The sequence below is a fragment of the Manis javanica genome, chromosome 11 (genome assembly GCF_040802235.1).
Source record: "Manis javanica isolate MJ-LG chromosome 11, MJ_LKY, whole genome shotgun sequence".
NCBI lineage: Eukaryota > Metazoa > Chordata > Mammalia > Pholidota > Manidae > Manis > Manis javanica.
The window spans coordinates 101331974-101352459 of NC_133166.1; the positions used below are offsets into that span (position 1 = coordinate 101331974).

Consider the following 20486-nt stretch of genomic DNA (forward strand, 5'->3'; position numbering starts at 1 on the left):
TCCAGGGAGCTAAGGAAGGTTGTTCAAGAAAATTCTAGAAATTTCAAGCTGGGGAAACTATTGTACACACTGGATGTCCTGAATAAGAAGAAATGAAACTCCCATTATCAGCCTTAAAATAATAATGGGCAAGTAGGAGCTAAGCCCCAAGGGGATTTTTCATCGGGACAGTCATCTCACTCACCCCAGGTGGCCACCATCCCACCTTCTCTGCCTGCATCACTCACCTGCCTGCTCCCTCCCCAGTGACCCTATTGCCAGGCAAGCTCATTGAACACTGAGTCAATCAAGCCCTGATCCCTTAGCCTTCCCCACGGGGCTGTTTCTACTCCTGGTCTCAGTCATAGAATTGCTGCAAAGTACAGACCAGTTATACCAGGAGGGCTGCCATTTTGCTGAGCATGAGGGTAGATGGGAGGTGACTCCTTATAAGATCTTGTGCCCTGCAGAGAGGACCCTTCAAACCTATTACCCACCACTCACCACCCCCACCACAGATCTAAGCAGTTCTTATCTGCCTGGACTCCTCTCCCACTAAAGTGGTGAAACTCACTGGGTGGAGCTTTCTGGAAAGATAATGAGAATCTACTGGCTGACATGCCTTTGGACTTAGACACTTTACCCATGTGCACCATGGATGGTTCCCTGAGATCTTTCAACAAAGGACAGGCGAGCAGGAAGACAGAAAAGGCCGGATCTGGATGACGGATGAGTGCTCGACCAGCCCCGGACTGCCTGCTTCTGGACGTCTTGGATGAGACCAAAAAAAAAAAATCATACGCTTTTCTTTTTTAAGCCATGCTTAGTCAGATTTTCTTTTGTTTGTAGCTGAATACAGAAGTCAGGGAATATTCTGGAGCAGAGGTGAAGAGGAGAGATATTTCCCCTCCTACAACCTTCCTCTGATTCCTCAATGAGTCCTCACTGGAAAAGTTCATTTAAATTCAAGTTAATAAGCATTTATTACACATCTGCCATGCATCCGGACTTGAGGGAATATGACTCACGCCTTTTGCGCTCAAGGAACTCACAGTCTGACAAGCAGCGTTTGTGTCCTCTTGAAATACACAAAACCAAATGGTGCTTAGCAGACGCTCACCCCCCCCCACAGATACCTGCTCTCTCTCCCTTACTTCCCTACATGGGGTTTTCCCTCAGACTAAAACCCAGACTCAAATCTCCTAACGTGATTATAGACATTTATGTCTCAGATGTGACCTATAAGTTTGGAACCTTTCCCAACGGATCCTAGTGACTTTTCAGATAAACAGGTATCTTCACAACCTTAGAAATTACTATTTTTTTTGTTCAAAGGGTCTTAACTTTTCCCAAAGTGCTCATCCTTATTTTCTTGTATCAGCTTGACATCAATGCTATATGCTGATAAAGAAGGTTCTGTTATGTCCACTAGTTAATCAAGGGATCGCATCAAAAAGAAACGTGCCTATGGTTTTCTCTGACCATTTAGATTCTGAAATTTTAAGATTAGAGCAAATAACTCCAAACCAATGGGGAAAGGATCAACTATTCAACAAATGGCCTGAAATAATTGACCACACATTCCAAATAAGCAATGCAAATAAAGGATTCAATGCCTAATCCTAACCCTACTTAATGGACTGTGGATTAAAGAGAGAGAGAATGGCTTTTGCCCACCTCCCCTCTCCCTGCCATCTTATGCATGGCTGTGTGTATTTACACACGTAGCTCAGATTACAAGAAGTATAAGAGGTGCTACCTGACCCCCTAAATTGCTCTCCCTCGCCCTCTGAATGTTTGCCTGTGCCCAGACCAGCCTCCACAGTGTCGCTTCCTCCAGCCTGGGTCCAGGCTCACCAGGCCCTCTGCTATGCCCACCCAACATAGAAAAGGGGAAGCTGTGTATTTGGCACCTTCTATGGGCCAGACCCTGAGCTTGGCAAAAGGTACACAGAGGATAATAAAACAGTGTCCTGCTTCAGGGCACCCACAGCTGATCAGAGAGGCATGGATGCACATGGATGATAGCGATATCAGGTTGTAGATAAAGTAGTGGAGGAAAGGACAGGGTGTGGTGGCCAGCAACAGTACGAAGGGATCTGTGCTGCCAGGCCAGGGCCTCAGAGCCCTGCCCAGGCCTCCAGCAGGCATGCTGAGTCCGCACCAATGCCCCCTGAGCTCAGAGAGGAGGTGGAGCCCCCAAGGGCTGAGGCAGGCACCACCTAGAAAACCCGGGAGCCAAGAGTGGGGGCGAAGGTGGAAGGGGTGCAAAACCCCGACCTGGCCCCTTCTCTGTGCTTCCTGGCAGCCAAGTTGCTCCTGAGCCCAGGGTGAACCTGCAGGAGGCGCCGCTGAGCCAGCTCTGCTCCTGCTTCTAAAAGGCTTTCTCGCCTCACATTCCTGGGTCTCTGCATCGGCACCCTGAAGGGTTAGAAGCAGAGACCACAGTCAGCTGACCCTGGCCCATCCCCAGGCTGGACCTAGACTTCTCCCTTCTCCTCCCTTCAAACTGGCCCTCAGGACTTGCTCTGCACTGTGACTTCTCCGATGGGGCAGGCTCAGACCTGGTGCCATCTGAGGGGTCCCAGTGCCGATGCAGGAGGGCAAGGAATAACAGAAGCTCTGCAAAGAGTCAACATCTGGGTTCCGCTGTTACTTCCCCAAGCGCCTCCCATGTGAAACCCGAAGGCGTCTGGCAGGCAGGAGGATGGGCGCTGTGGCCCCGTTGGGACAGATGGAAAACAGACATAGGACAGTCAAATAACTTGCCCTGGGCTTACAGAGTGACAGGGCGAGGGCAGAGCCTGGGCCTCCTGGCCACCTAAGTCAGAGCTCTTCCCAGTTACTGTCTTCACTGGGGTGGTGGGGAAGCCCCTGAGGAGGGTGAGGCCAGGACTCAATAAAGGACCCCCCAGAGACTTTCCAGATATCCGAAGAAGTGATATAATTACCCCATCCTTCCCTTACTAGAGATAGAGCAACATTCCCCACCACATCTGGCTACCCTGCCCATCCCCACCTCACAAATCCAAGACAAGGCCACGAGGCTTCTTTGGAAGAGGGAGCAGAGATGGGTAAGAGAGAAGAAAGCATCTGCTGGGCAGCCTTCCCGGGATCCCGACTTCCCTTGTTGTGTCTACTTCCTTTCCATCTTTCCAGCTTGTCCCCAGCCATGGAAGCTCACAACTGAAAGAGACCTGAAGGACGCTTTAATCCAAGCTTCTCATTCCACACATTGTGGACAGTGGAGAGAAGGGTAAGAAGCATGGGGTCACTGTCAGGCAGGCCTGCGTGCAAATTCTGACTTTCTCACTTAGCACCCGTGTAATCTTGTGCACATCACTTAATATCTCTCTGCCTTGAATTGCTCCCTATGAAGTGGAGATAATGAGGGTCACAGTGACTAGGAGATACCAGGCTTTCAGTAAGCATGAGCTCCTCTTACTAACTTCCCACAAATACTGGGATAATTAAGAAGGTGGAGACATGGGCCTGAGAATGTAAATGAACCCAGGTTTAGGGAAGGGGCCTGCAGCACATCCCAGGGGAATGTCCTGTGGGAAGCCAGCCTCTTCAAGGGGCAGTCTTGGAACACGAAATGAAAGAACCAGAAGAGAGCTTGAAGGACATGTAGCTCACCCCCATGTTTTCACTTGAAGAAACTGAGTTCCAGATTGCTGAGGTGACTTCCCAATTCAGCAAGGAGAAGCCTTGGTTATTCAACTCAGGTTGGGGAGGGGATCCAATAATTTCTCAATCCCAGTGTATTCTGGAATGGCCCATTTGTCCACGTCACTGTGACCTAGGAACACGCGAATGGAACCCACAACTGTGGGTCTCTGCGCACAGAGCAGCTGTTCACCCCAGGAAATCAGCTTTTTTTTTTTTATTAAGAGAGCTGAAAAAAATATTTTAAAAGAGAGAGAGAGGTAGCGCATCCTAAAAATAACTGTATGCAGAAGTTCATTTTTCAACCATTGCTTTTGCTTACAATGCAAACTTTAGAATTTTACAAAGTTCAACGAATGCAAAGCTGGAGAGATCTAGGGAAGGGAGGAGCTTAGAAAAAACCTTTGCCAGGAAATCTGTGACTGTGGCTTTTTATGAATGGCAAGGCCTCCCAGAACCCACAATATAAAAGGGGGACACAGGAGGTGCAGGTCTACGCAGCAGGGGACTGGCTCTTGCAAAGCCAAACCACAAGGCCAGCTTGCAGAAGAAGCAGATCTCTACCATGCCCGACTCAGTGCTGCTATGTTGCCTGGTCCTCTTGGCTGGGGTGGGAGCCAGCCTAAACCAGGATGCCCCACCTGAGAACAGCTGCACCCACTTTCCAGCCAGCCTGCCCCACATGCTCCGAGAGCTCCGAGCTGCCTTCAGCAAGGTGAAGGCTTTCTTTGTAAGTATGATGCCCTCCTGTCCTTCCTTCTTCCTGGGACTGCCTGAACCGGGCATTCTGTTAGAGCTCTTAGAGACTTCCCTCTTGTTTGCCTCCATCCGCAGCCCCCATGCCCCCCATTCTTTTAAATTATTAAGAGAGACCAGGTCAAGCCATGGGTTCAGTGAGCTAAGCTAAGCCCAGGTGCAGCAAATGTGCAGGAAAAGCTGCCTAAAAGGCAAATGCACTATCTTTCCCTGTGCTCAGAAACTTCTGCCTTTAAGTGATAAGATCCTGTACTTCACTGCCTGGGAGAAATCACAGGGGGTCTGACTGGGGTCTGACTGGAGGTGAGGATGTTCCCCATCCCCTGCGGCAGGACAACATAAATTACCTCTGCATAAGACGGCTTCCAGAACCTGAAAGACTGATGGTTTGAGGAAGTGCCCTACCGGAGGACACCTGCAATTAGGAGATGCTTCCCATCCCCAGAGAGCTTTTAAAGCTGCAGCTGGGTGTCTGTAACAGAGAGAAAGAAAAGCAAAAAGCACAGAAAAGCTGGCTTGGGTGAACCCTTGGAACATGCTATGTCTCTGCAGAAAGAAGATCCAGACCGGGTCAAGCTTCTGCCTTGGCTTCAAAATGGGCCAGAACTTTTTAAAACAGCTTGATCCCAACGGGGAGAACCTGATTTAACTAAGGGTGTCAGCACCGTGGAATGCCCTGTTGTGACAATTCTCCTTTCCAGTTTTGTATCAGTGCTGCATTGATTAAAGATAAAAACCTCTCAAATAAAAGGGCGCCAGAAAGACATTCACTTCAGGTATTTCCCCAAACCTCAAGTTCATTCTCCTTTTGCTCTCCTTGCAGCAGATGAAGGACCAGCTGGACGACATGCTGTTGAGCAGTTCCTTGCTGGAGGACTTTAAGGTGAGAGCGGGTGTGTGAGGGCTGGGGGAACGTGCGGCGTGACTCAGAGGGAGGCATGGCTGCGTGCCTGCGGGGAGCTGGGTCTGCTTTCTTCACTTTGAAAAGGAGAAGTGGGAAGATCTTAACTCAGCATCTAGCTAGCAGCCGGAGGCTTACAAAGGGCCCCGTCCTCCCAGTTCTGGGGGGAGGTGGCTAGCTAAGAAAGGTCCCTGGAGACAGAGCCGTCCTCTCAAGCTAGGGCAGCAGCCCTTCCACCCCATCACCGCTAACCCTGGGTCCCTGCCCTTAGGGTTACCTCGGTTGCCAAGCCTTGTCAGAGATGATCCAGTTTTACCTGAAGGAAGTGATGCCCCTGGCTGAGAACCACAGCCCAGACATCAGCGAGCACGTGAACTCCCTGGGGGAAAAGCTGAAGACTCTCAGGCTGAGGCTGCGACGCTGTGTGAGTAGCCGCCGGCTCTCACCCCTGGGGCTCTGTAGCTCCTGAAACACCATCTCCCAACACCACGCGCACGCAGAGGCAGACTGGCAAGAGTGCTCTGGGAAAGGCACTGGAGTTCAGTCTCTTGCTCATTTCTCTCTGAGCAGGGGTGGGGGTGGCTGCTAGGCATTTACATGTGAAGATTTGCAAACAGCTTTCCTGTTATTTGTGAGTCATTTGTGGGTTATTAACTACTCCCCTCTCTCTTCATGAAAGAGGCCCAGAGCCTTCAGTCAGGGATTCCTTGGCCCTTTGAACTGGCCCCGGGGCCAGGCAGGTGAGAGGAAACTCCACTTGCCTCTTATTCTTGGTCTTTTGAAAGCAGAGCTCTAAGTGGGACCCACCTGACAGACAGGTTTTTCCCTGATATTTTAGAAGAGCCAGGGAGCTGCTCATTCCCAGGCTAGGGTCTATGGTTTCCCCAGCCTAGTTTATTTCTGCAGCTGAAACACCATACCCGTTGGTTTCCTTCATTCTCTCACTGATGCTGGGAAGTCAGCTCATCTCTTTGTGTAGGATGGAACTATACCAAGGGCTTGCTCCCTATAGAGGAGACTGTGTCTCTATTCCTCACGACTTAGAAATGGTCCTGGGTAGCTGGGAAAAAAAGAGGGACAGAGAAGCAGGAAGGGACAAAATGCCTGGCCCTGCATGCTAGTTGGCACTGTGGCACTCCTGGGGAGGAAGCTCCGAGACCTGGGTTTCCATGTGAGCTTGCAGACACCTCAGGGAGCCCCCTGAGGAATACATTTCATCTTCACGTCCGTCCATTTCCTGTGTCTGGTGCAGAAGGGTGGGGTAGGGCTTGGCTCTCCCCAGAAGCTGTGGGAGGAGGTGGGCATTCAAGATGAGTGTGGCCCCTTCTTCCTGCTACCAGCTTGTCCCCCAAGTGCTGCGGACACGGGGGCTGGGAGCCAGTGACATTAACACTTTCTCTTTCCCTCCACAGCATCGATTTCTGCCCTGCGAGAACAGGAGCAAGGCCGTGGAGCAGGTGAAGACCGCCTTCAGTAAGGTGAGCCTGGGCGGCGGCAGAGGGGGTTCGGGGAACACAACCGCTGTCCACTCCCCAGGGGGCAGGGGCTGTCAGATGCTACAGACCCGGTCTCCCAGAGGGAGTGTGAGAACCCAGCAAATGGCGTGACCTCGGTGGCCAGTGAGGAGATGCCACCTCAGTTATATTTGTTTTCTGTGAGTGTGTTTGGGGGTTTCTAAATGACTGCTTCGGCCTTTGCAGGCCTGTGGGCTGAGCTGGCAAGCCGCCCTGTGAACACAGCAAGCTGGGTGCTGGGGAGAGTGACAAAGGAAACAGAAAGTAGTAGGTTGGAAAGCTGGGCTGAAGCCACACGTGCAGGAAGCCAACACGTGAATGCACACACACAAACACACCCAGGGGTTCAGAATGGACTCCCCAGAACTCCGAGCAGGAAGCAGAACTCTCCCGCCTCTCTGGGGTTGGTCCGTGCTCCCTCTCCATTGGCCGGTCACACCTCCCAAAGCGCCTGAGAGTGTCACCTCTCAAACCCAGTGAGGTTTCACACTTCCAACTGTCTGTGAACTCTCAAACCCTGCTTCTCAGAAGCCTGGTGGCCTCTGCCCTCTTCATGGGCTGGGGACAGACACCAAGCAGGGCTCCAACATCACGGGGCATGAATTCCCAGACAATAGGCTGGAGCAGTTGGTGGGGGAGCACGCACATAAAAAAGGTTTCCTTCTCTCTCACTGTGTTGCTTTGACAGTGGTTCCTCTAATGTCTTTTCATTAAATTCTGAATAAGCATCATGTGAGCCCATGACCTTTAAAATTGTTGAAAAGGCACCATTTTGAAGACTGTGCTTTGCAAAGAATGTTCCTCTTAACTGCCCACTAGCCTGTGCTTCCGGTCAACGCACAGCCTCTCCCAAGGCAGCCGTGCATATCCTCAGGTTCCCAGGTTCCCTTCACCTCCCAACGTGGGGGAGCAGGCGCACCTTCTGGGCCCCGGGGATGTGCCCATCTAAGCCAGGGACTCTCATGGCCACTCGGATGGCGGTTTTCCCTGAACATCTCTTATCTCCCTGCACAGCTCCAAGAGAAAGGTGTCTACAAAGCCATGAGTGAGTTTGACATCTTCATCAACTACATAGAAGCCTACATGACAATGAGAATGGAAAACTGAAACAACCTAGGAAACCAAACCACCAGGACGTAGCTCTGCTAGACTCTCAGACGAACATCGGAGATCTCCAAAATATGATCCAGGATTCGGAGAGAGCCGAACCACCTCCTTGGAAAACCCTGCCGTACCTCTCTCCTAAAATATTTATTACTTCTGATACCTCAGCCCCCATTTCTATTTATTGACTGTGCTTCTCTGTGAACTATTTAGAAAGAGGTCCAGTATTATAATTTTTTCAATATTTATTATTTTCACTTGTGTTTAAGCTGTTTCCACAGGGTGACACCCTATGGTCTTTGAGTATTTTAAGAGAAATTGTAAGTTATATAAGGAAACAAATGTTGCTCGGGGAGCCAAATGAAGCTTCCATGCCAAGCCTGACCACACTTTACAGCTGTTGAGCTGTTTTCCCTGACCTTCCTGTAATTTCTCTTGTTCCTGGGCTTGGGGCTCCCAGAATGTCACAAAGACTCTTACACTCTTCAGAAAGAGAAACTGGGGAGCCCCTATGATAACTATTATACCAGTGGCTCAGAGAGATTCCCCTGACCTCAGTGTCCAACGACTTCATTCTTGAAAGCTTTGGCCAGCTTGTTATTTATAACAACTTACAGTTGGTTCTAATAGAACTCAGTTTTAACTAAGAAGTAATTCAATTCCTCTGGGAATGTTACGCTGTTTGTCTGTCTTCATAGCAGATTTTAATTTTGAATAAATAAGTGTGTCTTATTAAAATCAGTTCTGATGTCAGTTGACTTCTGTCTAACTAAAAGTATTCCCTCAATGTTTCCAAGATAGGAGAGAGTAGATGGATGAATTGTTCCGCATTGCAGAGAAAGAATGCCTGCTACCCTCTCCAGAGACAGAGAAGCCTCCAAATCTGAAGGAGGAACGTGGGGTGGGGGGGAGGCTATTCTTGCTTCAAAGCCAACAGTGTAGACCACCATAGTTTTCCCATAAATGCATTCCTTTAAGGAATTACCCTTAAATCCTTAAAGATCATGCATATTTTCACAGCTAAGAATGAGACCCTGCACATACTAAACTTAAAAAATTAGGAAGAGCGGCAGAAGTTTTTAGTTTTCTTTTCTTTTTCTTTCTCTTTTGCTTCTTCAAACCCCAAATATCCAGGATGAATAATTTGTCTAGGCTATTGTGAGGATTAGGATTAAGTGCTAACATGGATCCCAGCACTAGGAGACAGTCCCAATGTACAGAGCGGTTATTACAGGTATTCACAACTAACAATTCTTACCAAATCCTCCCTTAAGCTGAGATCAGAGGCATGAGGCTGGATCCAACAGAGTGGAATATAAGCAAATTAGCCCACTTGATAGGACACCCCAGGATTCAAGCGGCCGCCACTCCTTCTGATTGCCTCCTTGGGCCACCAAACCAACGTGAGCCTGACTTCAGATTGCGGTCTGTTGGGAGGGGCCCGGCGGCTGGGGAAGCCCTACTCCGAGCCCCATGGTTCAGAGAGGAGAGGAGAGGGAAAGAATGGGCTGAGCGAACACGGATCCCCTTCACGCTCTCTCCAGGCAGCCCTGTCCTGGGGCAGGGTGGGAGCCAACTGCCTGTGCTCAGTTTTTCAGTAAGACCTGACTCACTTCGGTTAAAGTAACCACAGGAAGGAAGTGGGAAGCATCAAAGCTGAAATTCTGAGATGAAAGGTTAGGGTTAAAAATGGAGGCTAGCAGAAGATGAGAGAGGAGTGAGGGAGGAACCTTTGGGAGGCTCTCCATACTAGTCCCTCAGCCTAGAAGGTTTAGGCAGGTAGGGCTCTCTCCTGAGTCCTGCACACTAACTTAAGTTTGAGCTTGGCACCCCAGGTGAGGAAAGTGGGCATCTGAAACTAAGAGGCAAAAACCTACTAGGAGAAGCTACACAACTGATAAGGTGTCAACAACAGCCACAATTTATTGGGTGCTTCTTTTGAGCTGGTCAGTATCAGGTAAAGTGTATCAGGCATGCTGTATGGTGTTATTATTGCTATTTTTCTACCAGAGGAAACTGATGCTCAGCGATGTTGGCATGGCTTGTCGAGTGGGTAATGTGGAGAACGGGGAACTGGCACTAGCATAACACGCCTTTCCCTTGGCGTTACTTATCTATGGCTGTTCCCAAAATCTGGCAGCCAGAAACAAAAGAATATTTATTATCTCACAGTTTTGCAGGTCAGAAATCTAAAAGTGACAACTAGGGGTTCTGGCTCAGGGTGCCTAGGGAGGTTGCCATCAAAACGATAGCCAGGGCTGCAGTCATCTGAAGGCTTGACTGGGGCTGGACAACTTACATCCAAGATGGTGTGCCCACATGGCTGTTGGCAGAATGTCTCAGTTCCTCACTGGCCATTGGCAGATGGCCCTGGTTCCTCGCTACACGGGCCCTTCTGCGGGGCTTCTTGAGCATCCTGACACAGGAAGCTGTCCTTCCCAAAGCCAATGATCTGAGAGAGAGCAAAGAGGAAGTCACAGTGTCTTTTAGACTTAATCTCAGAAATCGCATGACACATTCTATTCGTTAGAAGTGAGTTGGTAAGTATAGTCCATATTCAAGGGGAGAAGAATTAGATTCCACTTTTTGAAGAGAGGAGTATCAAAGAATGTGTATATATATTTTGAAACTCCTACATCCTTCTAAGAATGTAGAAGAAATAGCTCTGGCTGGAACGGCCCACTGAGCTCCTGTACTGATCGAGGGAAAAGGAAGGGTTGGGTGGGCATCATGTGCATGGAGCGGTCATCGTGATGGACACTACCCTCCTTCAGTCCTCTCTCTTGTTGCCTTAGTCTGATATATTTACTTCTCTGAGCCTTACTTTCTCATCTGGAAAACTAGCAAAGTTGCTTTCCCAGGGGTTATGGACTGAATGCTGTGTCCTCTTGAAATCTGTTTGTTGAAGCCCTAACCCTGTAGTGTGATGGTATTTGGGAGATGAGGCCTTTGGGAGGTAAATAGGGATAGATGAGGTCATGCAGTTGGGGCCCTTAGGATGAGATTGGTGCCCTGGCATGAGGAGACTCCAAGAGTTTGCCCTCTCTCTCTGGCACACAATAAAGAGGACTTACAAACACACAGCAAGGTGCACCCACAGGCCAAGAAGAGGCCTCAGAATTAAACCTACCTTGCCTGCCCCTTGATCTTGGACTTCCAGCCTCCAGAACTATAGGGAAATACATTTTATTTAAGCCACCTGGTCTATGGCATTTTGTCATGGCAGCCTGAGCTAATACACCACATTTATACAAGGGTCAATGGCATGTCAGGTATGTGGGTATGTATGTGTTTCAGAGAGGAAGCACAGAAATAAGGTTTAGATGGGCATTTTTATTCCTTGTTTTGCAACAAGCCTTTATTCTCTAAGAAGAGCAACCACCTCATCTCCTCCCATGTCCCTCTGTCCCCTCACACCAGAGTTTGGATAACAATGGAGAATGAGAATTTCTATTTATCTGTGATTCCAGCTGCTGAGGTGAGAAGGGTAGGACAGTGGGAGAAGCTTCCAAAATCTGTGGTGACAATGCGGTGACCCCTACCTAGCCACTGACAGAAATCAGACAGGTAAGAAGCCAACAGGTTCATGCACCTTGGGCATAAGGCACAATCTGGGAGGATGGAGATGAGGTCAGAGGTTAAAAGAGGAAAGAGGAGAACTGGCTTGATGGTGAAAGCAGCCTGTTCTACAGCTTTCAGAACACTTGTATGAGTGGATTTCATTATGGAATGTGGGGAAGTGGATTTAATTATGGAATGTGGGGACCAGTTCTTAGCCTGGGGTGATTTAGGGAAAAGCAGACATAACACACCAAAGAAGTAGGAGCTGGATCACTAAAGACATACACTCAGGATTAAAAGCAGCAAGAAGATCTTTGAACTTCCATAAACTGCAGAACTGGACACACAATGAACCCATCAACTCTCTGAGTTGTTAGTGGGGCCCAGGTGACACCTGTGTCCCACTATCCAGTACTCCTTTTATGCAGTAACTTATTCGGTGACTTTGGAAATTTTATTTACCCTGTCTGGGCCTCAGGTTCCTCAATAATAAAATAAGGATGTAGATCTGGATCAATGGTATCCTATTGCGGCCACCAGATTCATGTGGGTTCCTAAAGGCCTGTTGGGACAGGGAGAGGATTGTTTTTGGACAGTTTCCAAAATTTGGAAAAGACTGATGAAATTGAACATTTGCCACCCCACCTCCCATAAGTCTGCAACAGGCTCATTAAAAAGCACTCAAATGTGCTTGGCTGAAGTAAGAGTCACTTTGCATGGAAAGCGAGGTTGCCTCGGTCTGGTCAGAAGCTCTATTTGGCAATCATCTCTTACACCTTTGATTAACAAAATCAGAAAACAGAATTACTTCTTTAAAAATGCTTTATAAAAAAAAAAGAAAAGAAAAAAAAAATGCTTTAACCAGGCAAAATATTTTCAAGTAGAGGGTCTCTGGGGAAAATGAATGGCAAAAGTCCTTTGCGACTAAAAGCTTCAAAACCACAAAGTTAGATGACCTCCAAGCTCCCCCTCAAGCCCAGGGCTCCTAATTCCAGCATCTGATTCGTTCGGTCAGGGGTCCACACGCACTTAAACCCTCCTCCGTAACACATTCCCACGTGTACAGAGGCTGCACTGATGATTTTGCAAGCAGCTTCCCAGCCATCTGTGTACCACCAACAGCCTTTCCCGCAGGGCTGAGCAGCTGTGGGACCCTGAGCTTCCACAAGCCTCCCCAACACTCTGGCCAGAGAGGATGTGGAGGAGATAAAGGACCAGAGGGGAAGCAACACAGCCTCTGGAGCCTGTCCAACCTTTGCTCCAAGAAGCACGACCCAGAGACCTCACTGCCACAGTGATCTCCTCTGCACCCAGAGACAATAGCCAGCCCTTCAAGGTGGTGGTGTTCTAAGAATTAAAGGCATGAATACATATAAAACACAGAGTAAATACTTAGTAGAAGCAACTCTGTCCCTTCGACATTCGAAAAATTGCTCACATGGGACCAGATGGTAAGATTGGTGCTAATACCATGGAAAACATCTGGATACACTTTGTGTGCCAGTCACTAGACCTGGACCTTTCCTAACAACACTTTCTGCCTCATTACTCACCCTATCTGGGCAGAAAGAGAAAATGGACCATTGCTACACTGGGGAAGGAAAGAAAGGAAATGACAATTTTTTGAGTGCCTGAAGCTGGCCTCAGAAAAACAGAGGTGGTGAAGTAAAAAAATACATATATGAATTACAGCCATTAGAGTTGCATAAGCCCAGTGAATTGCTTAACGTCAGTGCCTAATGTGCCTAATTGTCATTCAGAGCAATTATAGTCATACACACCATTAAATGTAGATTAACTTAACTTTGTAGAAAGTTTTCATTGATTACAGACACCAGACTTTGTGCATATATGCTCATTATCCATCATTGCTTATCGGCTAACAACCTAAAAACTGAGATGGCCTACTACCCTGCTTTTTCCCTTAGCATTATTCAAGAAAAAAATTTTTTTTCCCGAAGTCAAGAAGCCATTGCATAATGGAGCCCATTAATTCATCCAATATACAATCCTACCTCATGCATATCTGAAGAAGTCTTCATGGATTACGTAGAGAAGGGGAGATCATTTCCCCAGCCAGAGCTATCGTACCCCTTCCACAGGGTTAACTTCGTAGCTGTGGCTAGTACACAACATAAATAAGTAACCTTATGTAATAATCTCTACATTTGTCCCTGACAAGGATGAGACTCAAATCAAAACAGGCAGACTGGCTCTTCCCCGGCCTTTGCCCCAAATCAGAGCTCTTATGAGATGTACATTTACTCACTCAGAACTTATCATGTGCTAGGAACTACGTTGGGCGCTGGGGGAAAAACAGTGAACAGATAGACATGCCTACCTTCATGGACTTAATAGCTAGAGGTGGAAAAAGACATTACGAATTTCTCTACACCCTTTTATTATCATTGTGATAATACTAAATGAAGCTCTTTGCAGAGTGACTCACCTGGGCTCGTGGTTAGGAAGACGCTCCCATGAGAAGGTACGTACAGCTGGACACGAAGGAGGAGGGGGAGTTGACTGAATGAAGGAGGTGACAGGAACCCCAGGCAGAGAGAGCCACATATTTAAAAACCACTTAGAAGTGCAAAGGGGGGTGGGGAGGGAGTGTCTCTGAAATAAAGGTAGATTTGTTCTGATGCTCAGCATAGCTGGGTGCTGGGTCCTCCTCCAGACCTTTCTCCAACTCCCTTCGCGTTCTGAGGCCCTGATGTAGGAAGGAAGCTCAGCTGTCTCAGGACCTAATATATGAAGCACAGCAAGTAGGGGACATTATGCACGAGGCAGAGAGATCTAATATGAGCTGGAAGAAATTGGGCAGGAATAAAATGTTCAGGCTTTAGCCTATGAAAGGGTTTGGGAAAGAGAAAGCCATTGACGGCCGTTACGTAGAAAGAAGAATATATATCTTCTGAATGAGACCCTTCAGGGGCCTTTTGCTTCAAGTCCAGACAAGAAGAAATTGTCGTGTGGACTAAGATGGTAATACCTCAGAATTCAGAGAAGTGCAAGCGGTCAAATATTCAGCAACGACTTACTTGAGAGCAGGGACGGCAGGTGATGGCCATCTAAGCCTCAGGTTTGCGGCCTGAACAGTGGGGAGGGGAGGAAACAGATTTGGCGGGGAAGGTGGTCCGTTCTGCATGGCCCCAGCTGGAGGTGCCCTTGGGACTTTGAGTGAATATGTCCAGAGTGGTTAGCTGGACATCGAGATCCAGTCTGGAGATAAGTAAGCAGGAGTCATTGCTATAGAGACGGTGAGTGAAATTACGGGAGTGGAGAAATTCACCAAGGGAAAGAGTGTCGGGTGAGAAGAGAGGAGAGCCCAGAACCAAGCCCAGGAGGACCCAGGTATATTTTTAAGTCAGAGCAGGAGAAGCTGACAGAGGAACTTGTAAAGAGCAGCCTGAATGGTAAAAAGAAATGCCAAGATAGAGTGGCTTCCTTGAGGACAAGGGAGGAGAGAAACTATCTTAAGAAAGAGGGCATGATCAGCTGGATCAGATGCTAGTGGGAAGTCAAGTAAAAGCAAGGAAAAAGGGCTCTTAGTGGCTATAAGTGGGGGTCTGGTGACCTTATCAAGAGGTGGGAAGAGGAGTGGCAGGGATGGGAGAGAGACGGAGATTGTGCATTAAATTGAAGGCGAAAAGGTGGAATGCCAAGTGGGCGACTCTTTCAGGCTGATGGGCCAATACAGGAGGAAAGAAGTTGAATACAGATGAGGGAACTGATGAAGAGAGTTGCCTCAGAGGCAGTAGGTTGCAGGGGGAGGAAAGGACAGCCCTCGAAAGGAGGAGGAACACCTCCAACAAATCATAACGGGAAGGAAGTAGGAGCAGCGGGTACAGGAGCAGGTTCGTTTCGAGATTTGTTGGCAGGAAGTTGAGGTTGTTTCCATCAGTTGGTTTCTGTGTTCTCTGAAAAGAGTCAATAAGAAAGACAGAATGCAAGGAGGTTTGAGGAGATAAACAAAGATTTGAAATGATGTTTTCAGGTATGTGGAAAGGTGAACAAATCTGGAGAAACACAGTAGGTCCCCCGGCAGTGTTGAGCCCGGTTTAGGCAGGTGGTTATGAGTTGAAGTGACCTGCCAGATTATATAATTTTTTTCTCAGGATTCTCTTGGCAGCCTGGAGTGACACACAGAAGGCAGAACTGTTTTTCCCCATGAATATAACAAAAGGACAAGGAGGAGAGGAGGTTGAGAGGACAGGTAATAGGCTGACTGGAAAGATGGACTCAAAGTTAATTCAAAGTTGAATAATGAGGGAAGTGAAGGCATAAGAAAGTCGATAAGAAGAGATCATATAGACGAGCCAATGGACTGGAGGTTGTGATGAGGTCAAGGAACAGTCGTGGTGCTTGAACTTGAATCACCAAGAAGAGGAGGCCATGGTCAGAGAGTGAAAAGATTGAAAGAAGAGATTTTGGAGGTGGGTGTTTTTCAGGAATGACACAGTCCAGGCTGTAACCATTAGAGCAGTTAACCAAGTAAAAGGCAGAGGAAAAGGTGGTTGGAAATATGAGCATCATGGAACTAAGAAGGCACATTTTGGGTAAGTCACCCACAAGGACATTGAAGTCCATGAGGTTCATGGCAGTAGAAGGGAATGGAAGGGAGAGTATGAGGTAGGTGCTCAGAGCATTTGTGAATGAAAGGGACGTAGAAGATGTCTGAGTATCCTGGAGCTTCTGGTGGATTCTAATTTCCCCATAGGTAGAGTTTTCCAAGTGTCATACACTAGACAAATGGTGATTTTAAATTTCCTACATCTTAGGGTAGAACAGATCTAGACTTCTTGGAAGATTCTCAAACATAGACTTCTAGGAATTTCCTAATAAAGAAAAGGACCTATATATTTGTAAACATACCTTACCAGATTGAAGAAAAGTAACATCAGAAAAATAATAAACATTCAAGCATTAACCAGATGCAACCCTGCAATCACTCAAATAAGGAAGCTTATATTTTTTGGCGAGAAGAATCATCATCCAATGACACTTCCAACTGGGAACGTCCAGCCAACCTCCAAACACAGACCTTTCCTCGGGTAGCATGTCCTGCGTCTTTTCTATCTTGCATACAGTCGTCCCCTGTATGCACAGTTTGACTGTCCACCGTTTCAGTTACCCGTGGTCAACCACGGTCCGGAAGCAGATGATCCTCCTTCTGACGTGTCATCAGAGGGTCGGTAGTCGCTTAACATTACGTCACCACGCCTCCGTCACTCGCCTCACTTCATCTCATCACGAGGCATTTTATCATCTCACATCATCATCAGAAGGGTGAGTGCAATACAAGATATTCCGAGAGAGGCCACTGTCACTTCACTTTTATTACACTATATTGTTATGATTGTTCTGTTTTATTATAATTTATTGTTCATCTTTCTCTGTGCCTACTTTATGAATTAAACTTTACCATAAGCATATACGCATAGGAAAAAAAAACATAGTCTATAGAGCGCTTGGAACCATGCAGGGTATTGGAATATATTCCCCTGTGGGTAAGTGGGGACGACTGTATTACCGTTGTGCCCAGTCTCTTTCCTACTTAGCAGGAGGATCGAAAATCACCATTAAGAAGGTGTTTCTCCAAATAGAATATAAATCTGTTGATGAAAAAATGTCCCCAGGAAAACAGCAGTGCAGAATTTAACCTCTTCCTCTAATGCTTGGCTCAACCTTACAACCAGTAGTTCTGCCCCGTCGCCCCACCTCATCTCGGCCGAGGCACCAAGCAACAAATTCCCGAATTGCAGTCTAAGGATGAGGACGGAAGCAGAAAACTGTCTAATCAGCGCTGCTCTGTGCGGCCTGAAGACCAGCGCTGGTCTGCCAACTGTTCCCAGTCTGGGGCAGGGGGAGTACAGAAATGAAGACAAGGGTGTTGAGAAAATTTTATGGCCATGTGAGAGTGTTTTTTGTTTGTTAGATTGAATCAGTGAAAACTTATATTCCGTATATCTTTGTAATTTTTTCCTAATTTTTCCTTTGAATTTTCTTGAATTCATAAAAAATGAATTTCATTTTCCTAGTACACCTTTTGACTGTATTTTATAAAAATGTTGGTCTATAATGAATTGGATTTTTTTAAATCTGGTTCTTAGCCAAAGATAGTTTGAGAAGCATGGATCTAAATCACATTAGAAGGCTTATTCCCAGATTTATGGAAACTCTAAGTTGGCAGAAAGAGTTAATGAGATACAAGTGGTAGAAATATATATATTAGGCTTAAACTAACCTGATTTCAGATCCCACACTATGACTTATGGTTGACCTTGGGTAAATTACTTAATTTCAGTTGCTTATCTGAAGGTCAGATTAATAGTCCTTGACTTGTAAGTTTGAGATGAGGACTACATACTGTACTACTGGTAGCACAATACCAGGCCCATAATAAAGACTGTGAGTTGCCTTAAAGATCATCTGGTTGAACCCAAAGCCTATTGCTCCAGTGAGAACCCCAGGCCCAACAATGAACCAAACACAGGAACCCTAATACACGGAACATATCCTGACAAGGTCATCTCTCCCCTTGTCTCCATGATACCTAAAGAATTTAGCATCCTAAGCAGGATGGAAATGTTATAGCTGCTGTTGGCTGCCATCCCCCCCTTCTCTCACAAAGAACCCTGATTTTGTTCAGGCATCCATGTGCCTGGGGAGCTGGGCCCTTCCCATAGGAATTCCACCTCCCCTGTCCAGCGACTGGCCTATGAAACAGTCTGAGATGTAACCCACTCAATGAGACATGAAAAGGGCTTGGCTGAGGGGCTACTGGGAAATGTTCTTATTACTCTTAAAAGCAAGGAAACAAGGCTTTTTCCTGCTTCTGGACGTTGTCCACAGTGGAAGTCTGGAACAGCTGAGGGCTTCTTGAGAGCATGAGGGCACTCAGACTAAGGGGATAAACCAAAAAACGGAAAATAGCAAACAGAATGGAAAGAAGTAGGTATTTGATGACTTTATTAAACCCATGAATTAACTAATCCTAGATGAGAATGATTTCAGAATTTTCAATATGTGAGACAATTTTCCTTTTGACTAAGTCACTGCTCATTGGGTTTTAGGTTCTTTGCAGCCAAAAGTAGGTACCAAAGATACACATGTACTCTCAGGCCACAAACAGTGGGACAACTTCAATCCAGGGGCTTCCCCTACTCTCCTCCTTCTGAGGGGCTGAGTCACCTCTGACTCATCCACTGAACCCCAAATATTTGAGGGAGCTCAGAAGAGGCAGGGAGTTCATTCTCTTTCACCACAGGACATGACTCCTGAGTTCCAGCAAATTCTCAGCCCAGCCCCCATCCCATCTTCCACATTGTTTCACCTAAGGCACCCAGAGCTCTGCAGAGCTCGATGCACACTCTCTGCAGGGAACAGAATGTCAGAAGGGCACCTTATGTCTGGCCCACATCTGCCTTTCTCGCAGGGCTCTGCCATCTCACCCCCTTTCCCCTGAAGTGGACTTTCCTTTACAGCTCCTTCCCATCCTCTGAGGCCCTCTTCAAATGCCTCCTCTACGAAGAGTTGCACCACAGTGGAAGAACCACCCTCTTGTCTCCAAGAATTGGCCAAACCACTGTACCACACATTTAGACGATTGATGATGGTCTGAAAAGTTCTGCCTTCTAATTGTTTCCTAAGAGCTTGACATTGTCCCTCAAACCTGATGGCACCTTTGGTGCAGGGATGGGTCTTGCCCTCCTGTGTCCCCTACAGAGTCAAGCACGATGAAAGCATGAAATGCTCGAGTTTGACTGAGAAGAAAACTTGCGTCATAGCCACAAATCACATTTTGAGTTAGACCCTCAAAGGCTCTCTTGTCTACTGTTACCCACACGATGCTAACGGATGGCCTCTAGCTTACATTTCAGTGTCTGCAGTGAAGCAGAGCTCATTCCCTTGTGGGACACCTGTTTCATTTCAGGACAGTTCTCCTTATTGGGAAGTCCTTTCAATTTTATCATCAAGCCCAGATTTGCTTCCCTGTGACTTGCCTTTGGTTGTTACTTATACTTTCTGGGATAAAAGCAAAATAAATATAAATACATTCCATTTTTACATGGATAACTCTTTAAATATTAAAGGCAGCCAGTCTGTCTTAATTTCTTTATGCTAACCATCTTCAGTTATTTAAATTATTCTGTAAAAGGTATGGTTACCAGAATCTTTTCTACTCCCACATTGTTTTTCTTGAATGCACTTATTAAGAGAGTCGTTTCTCTCTTATACCTCACTTATGAGTCCAACAAATACTGATTGAGTTCTTACTCTGTGTCAGGAGTACAGCAGAGAATCAGATGTGGAGATTGGGGGCCCAGGAAGGAAGACAAACACTGACAGTAAGGAACAATGTGTGCTTGCTCACTGCATTGCATAACTTCAGGGGCACTGTTTACAATAGTGCAATACACAATCATGCAATAATACAATACAAATTTCACCCCTTGGAGTTGTGCAACATGGTAGACCAGTCACTGATGGGAGCAAGCAATCTGTGGATCAGGAAAGGTCTCTCTAGAAGAAAGGACATTTAAACTGAGACCTGAAATATGAGTATCAGTTAATTAGGCAAAGAGAGAAACGAACAGTGTGCTTGGGTGTGGTAACAGCAGCTATAAATATATGGAGAAGGGGAAGGGTATGAAAGTAATAAGAGGGAATAGAGAGAAATGAGGCATGAGAAGTAAGCAGGAATCAGGTCGCACTATTTCTTTCAGACTGTGTTAGGGTGGTTGAATCATATCCTAAAGAGGGTGGGAATTCATTGACGGGTTTTAAGTAGGGAAATAACATTATCATATTTGCATTCTGGCTGCTGTATGGAAAGTGGATTAGAGGAGAATAAGACCAGAGGTGGGGAGACCAAATCAAAACCTGTTACTGTTAATCCAAACAAAAAAAATATCAGTGACCTGAACCAAGGTACGAGCAGCAGAAATAAAAAGGGAATCACACAGACATGTTTGTGCAACAGTTCAGAGGTAGTGTCG

At 46.9% G+C, this 20486-nt stretch overlaps 1 protein-coding gene and 1 long non-coding RNA gene across 3 annotated transcripts in view; one reads left to right on the plus strand and one right to left on the minus strand.

The window, feature by feature from the left end:
* Positions 1 to 5734, minus strand: part of LOC118971827 (uncharacterized) — a 48680-nt gene extending 42946 nt beyond the window's left edge. The window contains exon 1 of the long non-coding RNA XR_012122900.1: positions 5622 to 5734. This is a non-coding gene — a long non-coding RNA (uncharacterized lncRNA). The remainder of the gene's footprint in view (positions 1 to 5621) is intronic.
* Positions 3697 to 8658, plus strand: IL10 (interleukin 10). Of its 2 annotated transcripts, none has more exons than XM_037015146.2 (5): positions 3697 to 4378; positions 5231 to 5287; positions 5577 to 5729; positions 6718 to 6783; positions 7834 to 8658. In XM_037015146.2, exons 1-5 carry the CDS (start codon positions 4214 to 4216, stop codon positions 7924 to 7926), a joined length of 534 nt encoding a protein of 177 aa, XP_036871041.1. In that variant the 5' UTR covers positions 3697 to 4213; the 3' UTR covers positions 7927 to 8658. The 2 variants fall into 2 exon arrangements, with proteins under 2 accessions (XP_036871041.1, XP_017525384.1); XM_017669895.3 differs by having other exon boundaries at positions 3708 to 4378; positions 5228 to 5287.
* The last annotated feature ends 11828 nt before the right edge of the window (positions 8659 to 20486 follow it).

Excerpts from the sequence above, each read along its gene's own strand:
- IL10 (XM_017669895.3), top strand. The coding sequence starts at position 4,214 with ATGCCCGACTCAGTGCTGCTATGTTGCCTGGTCCTCTTGGCTGGGGTG. Across the intron at positions 5,730-6,717 it reads GGCTGAGGCTGCGACGCTGT|CATCGATTTCTGCCCTGCGA; the intron begins GTGAGTAGCCGC and ends TTCCCTCCACAG. Across the intron at positions 6,784-7,833 it reads TGAAGACCGCCTTCAGTAAG|CTCCAAGAGAAAGGTGTCTA; the intron begins GTGAGCCTGGGC and ends CTCCCTGCACAG.